Source organism: Perissodus microlepis, chromosome 16 (assembly GCF_051167445.1).
Source record: "Perissodus microlepis isolate ML-2025 ecotype Zambia chromosome 16, ASM5116744v1, whole genome shotgun sequence".
Taxonomy (NCBI): domain Eukaryota; kingdom Metazoa; phylum Chordata; class Actinopteri; order Cichliformes; family Cichlidae; genus Perissodus; species Perissodus microlepis.
Window position 1 is genome coordinate 34,112,115 of NC_140476.1, and position 5,356 is coordinate 34,117,470.

General features: G+C 38.6%; 1 protein-coding gene across 1 annotated transcript; it reads left to right on the forward strand.

Annotated features, from left to right (window-relative positions):
- Window positions 1-202: 202 nt before the first annotated feature.
- LOC146371283 (trace amine-associated receptor 13c-like) lies at window positions 203-853 on the forward strand. The gene has a single exon (XM_084908874.1). It carries the CDS (start codon window positions 203-205, stop codon window positions 851-853), a length of 651 nt encoding a protein of 216 aa, XP_084765000.1.
- Window positions 854-5,356: the final 4,503 nt, after the last annotated feature.

A 5,356-nucleotide genomic window follows, 5' to 3' on the forward strand; every position in this document is an offset into this window, starting at 1 on the left:
GTAACAAGTTCTTTTTTTCTCTAGGCAGCTCCATAATCCCACCAACTTCCTCCTCCTCTCTCTGGCTGTCTCCGATTTCTTTGTGGGTCTCTATTTGCTCTTTTACATAATGTTTATAGACGGCTGCTGGTATTTTGGTGAATTCATGTGTATTCTGTATTATATTATTGGCACAATTAACACCTCTTCCTCAATAGGAACCATGGTACTGATATCAGTTGACCGTTATGTGGCCATTTGTGATCCTCTGCATTATCCCATCAAAGTCACTGCAAAAAGAGTTCAGATCTGTGTTTCACTGTGTTGGAGCTTTTCTGCCCTTGCTGGTAGTTTCCTCTTAAAGGACAACTTGAAACAGCAAAGCAGGTTTAATTCTTGTGTGGGAGAGTGTGTTGTCCATATTAACTTTATTGAATATGTTGCAGATCTTGCTTTGAACTTCCTACTTCCTATTACTGTCATTATAGTTCTGTATTTGAGAATATTTGTAGTGGTTGTGTCTCAGGTTCGGGCCATGCGGACTCATACTGCAGGTGTCACATACCAGTGTTCAAGGAAGGGAAATCCAAAGAAATCAGAGATGAAAGCAGCCAGGACTCTTGGTATTGTTGTAATTGCATTCTTGTCATGCGCCTTACCATTTTATTGTGTCACACTCACAGGCCAGAATGCCTTCCTCAACGGATCATCTTCTGCATTTGTTTTATGTCTTTTCTATTTTAATTCGTGCCTCAACCCTATCGTCTATGCCTTATTCTACCCCTGGTTTAGAAAATCTATTAAGCTTATTGTTACATTTCAAATACTGAAGTCTGGCTCCAGGAATGCCAACATATTCAAAGTGACAGAATAGTGACTAAAACGAGGTCTCTACTGTTTTAGCAGCAGTTTACGAGTAAGTCAGCCCAAACAAGCAGTGTTATATTTTCAGATTGCAACATTACTCACATATCTGTGACGTAACTAAACCAAGAAACAAAATAAAGTAAAAATGTGTTTGCCCGTAAATGCCTCTTTACTATTGCCCTCATCACTACCCTGAAATCAACCCCTTGTGCTTTGAATCAGGGAACAGTAGATAATGTGTTCAAACAGAAATTCTTAATTATTACTGCCTTCACTGTTTCCTTGAATTCACTTTACATTACTTTTTTAAATTCTTTTTTTCTGTAAAACCAAACCAAAGAAATACTGAACAAATTTCATTCATTGAGTTTAATGTTCATAACTGTGTGAGTTAGGCCTAACTTTCTGCAGATCCAAAGCAATAGGCATCATTTTGAATCACTGTAGTCCTGTAGTACTTGTAGTGAAAATTAGCAGTCAGGTAATATAGAAAGTAAGGCTCTTTCAAATGTTTTTAATATTATAAAAACATCTATTTTAATGCAAACTATGATGTATGAACAGAGGAAACAGAAGTTCAAAGTGGGTTATTTCTGAATTTGTGACACCATCACAAGACCAAAATACAAAGAATAACCCCCCCCCCCAAAAAAAAAGAGGTCTGGATTAGGCAGTCTGGAAATATCCTTTAGGCTGCTGGGTGGGGTGGGGGATTCCCATCACTAAGCATATTTCATACACTATCTGTGTTTCTATACACTACCTTGTCAGGTGATGTGAGGTAGAGAGAAGCAGAAGTCTTGTCATCACAATTGAAAGTGAGTAAACTTTCAGTTGTGAAGTTGTGAAACCATCTAGCTTTATGGTCAGAGTGCTAAAACAAAGCTTTTCCTATTTTCAAATAATTAAGGATTAAAGTATTATTCCATAGCCAAGGTAAATGAAAATATAAGTTTGAACAATATGTTAAAAATTAGTTTCAGTAGTAAAAATGTTTTCTGTGCTTATACATGATCCAGTTTCAACTTCGGTAGATTAGTGGGTGACTGCAGAAATGCAAGAAGATAAGAACTCAGCTACAAAACCATCATTATACGTGACTAGGGATGGGTATTGATAAGATTTTCACGATTCCGATTCCATTTTTGATTCTGTTTAACGATTCGATTCTTTATCGATTCTATTATCGATTCTTTTTAAAAAAAGGAGAACACTAAGGTCGATTAGCTTAGAACTTTGTTTTATATCTTCTCTTTGAACAAGATAGAAATTTAGGAGTAACATGGCCTTACAAACCCAACAGTGAGATCTTAAGATATTCATAGCCTGCGGCTCTTCAATGGGGTGTCACAGGGTCCCCAGGGAAAAAAATTGTAAATGTAAAATAATAAAATAAATATTCTTCTGTAGCAATAACAAAGTATAACATAAATGATTCTGTAGCAATTACACAAGAATATCCAGTAATGTCCCTGCCTACAATTAAACACATTCACTTACCGAAAATCGGGGCATCTGCTGTGGCAAATGGGTGCAAGCCTTTGACCACAAACTTAGTCACTGCTCGGTGACATTCGTCTATCCTGGCCTGAAAGGAGACGCTACCGGTAGACTGCAGCGAGAATTGCCAGCATCTGAACCAGACTCTGTCTGTCTCATCATGGTCACCTAAATGCACAGTAATGGCAGGTTTTGTAATAAGGCAGATCGCGCAAACATACAAAGAACAAACAAAGAATGGGATTTAATAGCACCAAGTTATTTAAAATTTTAAAAGTATACAAAAGGATTTTAAAAATGATACAGTATTTGATGGGGAGCCAGTGTAGATTGGCTAGGGCAGGGGTGAAGTGATTATGCCTTCTGGAGCCAGTTAAGAGACGTGCTGCGGCAATTTGAACTAATTGTGTCCTTGGGCAAGACACTTTACCCTACCCTACTACTGGTGTTGGCCAGAGGGGCCTATGGCGCGATATGGCAGCCTCGCTTCTGTCAGTCTGCCCCAGGGCAGCTGTGGCTACAACTGTAGCTTGCTTCCACCAGTGTGTGAATGTGACTTGTAAAGTGCTATATAAATGCAATCCATTATTATTAGTAGTAATGAAAGTGTGGATAAGCTTTTTAAGGTCTTTCTGTGGAATATAGGGCTTTGCCTTGGAAATTTGGCGTAGCTGGTAAAAACTCATTTTCACAACTGTGGAGACATGCTTGAGGGAGCTATCCAGGACCACTCCAAGATTTCTAACGGTATAAGAGAGATGGCCTACATAGGACCCCAGTGTATCAGTTAGCTGGTTCAGGGTAATGTGACTATCAAAATTGTGTTTTGTTTTCACTTAGGATTAGAGAGTTCAATGCACTTTATTGTAACAAGTACCCCCCTTTTTTTTCTTCAATAAAAATATAATTAAAAAAAAAAAAAGGATTAGAGAGTTCAATAGGGGAGCTACTGTTAACACGTGGGACTGATAGGATTTGACCTGCAGTGCTTCTCAGGTTTGCTTATTTTATCAGTGTTAGCAGGGAAGACACCTGGAAAGTTTTGAGGTATGTAGGACTGAGCAAGTCCTGTCAGCTCCATCTGAACTGTACATTATCTACTGGGTAAGACTCACAGTACATATAGGAGGGCCAGGAGCGATAAAATGCATTAATTAAATATGCCATTAAATAATTAATTTAATGTTTCATTAATGAATTAAATAAATATATAAACAATTAATAAAATGCCCATTCATTTCATTTAAAACATTTAATGATTAATTTATTTATTTATTTTGTCATGGTCCTCGTGTCTGCCCGGCTGGCTCAGGTGGGCTACATATGTTTTCTTGTCTCTCTCACGTTGGCCATGCGTCGCCTGGGCGGAGCTCAATGCGGGATCCCATCCCTGAACCTTGCACCTGTGGATCATCACTATTGAGTCCTCGGTAGTAAGCTACTGTTCGCTTGTTTCTAGTTTCATTTTCATGTTTTTTGCTAGACTAACTGCTTGCTCCAATACGTAGGATTCTCTGTTCCTTGGAAGCCACGGGCGAGCTGAGCTGCTTGTGTGTTACATGTGGAACTGTCTGAAGAATCGCCCATCAAATCAAATCAAATCAAAATTTATTTATATAGCACATATTAAAACAACAGTGTTGACCATAGTGCTTCACAGTCAATAAAAACATGAGACAGTTAAAACAAACAATAAAAGAGGACAACAAACAATAGGTAACAACGCAACAAGCTAAAACAGCCAACTAGACAGAATCAAAAGCCAAAGTAAATAAAATAAGTTTTAAGACGTAATTTAAAAGACTGGATAGACTCGGCAGTGCGAATATGAACGGGGAGGTTATTCCAGAGTCTGGGTGCCACGGATGCAAAGGCCCGGTCGCCTCTCGACTTCATTCGAGTCCTAGGTTGTGCTAGGAGCCTATGGTTGGACGATCTAAGTGCTCTGTTGGGATTGTATGAATGGAGTAAATCAGAAAGATAACTGGGCGCTAAATTATTCAAAATATTAAAAGTGAACAAAAGAATTTTAAAATCTATACGATATTTAACAGGGAGCCAATGTAATTTGGCTAAAATTGGAGTTATGTGTTCATGAATTCTCGTACCTGTTAAAAGACGCGCAGCTGCATTTTGAATTAACTGGAGCCGGCAAAGAGAGGAGTGTTGGAGGCCCGAGTACAGGCAGTTACAGTAGTCCAATCTGGATGTAATAAATGCGTGAATAAGCTTTTCAAGGTCCCTTAAAGGAAGGAACGGCTTTGCTTTGGAAATCTGACGCAACTGGTAAAAGCTGTTTTTTACCACAGTGGACACCTGTTTCTCGAGTTTAAAAGAGCCATCCAGGAACACTCCGAGGCCCATGTCTTCACTTTGGCACTGCAGGCTTACTTGTTGTTCCTAGAGTATTTAAAAGTAGAATGGGAGGGAAAGCCTTCAGTTTTCAGGCCCCTCTTCTGTGGAACCAGCTTCCAGTTTGGATTCGGGAGACAGACACTATCTCTACTTTCAAGATTAGGCTTAAAACTTTCCTTTTTGGTAAAGCATATAAGTAGGCCTGCAGTGTGAGAGCGAAGTGCTCTAATAGGGTGATGTGGTACTACAAGGTCATTAAGATAAGATGGGGCCTGATTATTTAAGACCTTGTATGTGAGGAGCAGGATTTTGAATTCAATTCTGGATTTAAGAGGAAGCCAATGAAGGGAAGCCAAAACAGGAGAAATATGCTCTCTCTTTCTAGTCCCTGATTGTTTCTCAGCACAAACAACAGACATGTGGAAACTAACTGAACTATACTTCAAAATAGCCTGATTGTGTCACATTATATACTTATAATATCATTTTAGCCAAGAATGTGAGTGTGTAATCTTATGGGCTCAAATTGTAGTCATAAATATTTCATACTTGTACATCAAATGTGTATTTGTGTACTGAGTTTTGTAACCTTGTAAACCAAAATATGTGAAAATTGTAGGTTTGTGCATCTAAAGGTGAGAATTTGTGTGTGTGT

Excerpts from the sequence above, each read along its gene's own strand:
- LOC146371283 (XM_084908874.1), top strand. The coding sequence starts at position 203 with ATGGTACTGATATCAGTTGACCGTTATGTGGCCATTTGTGATCCTCTG.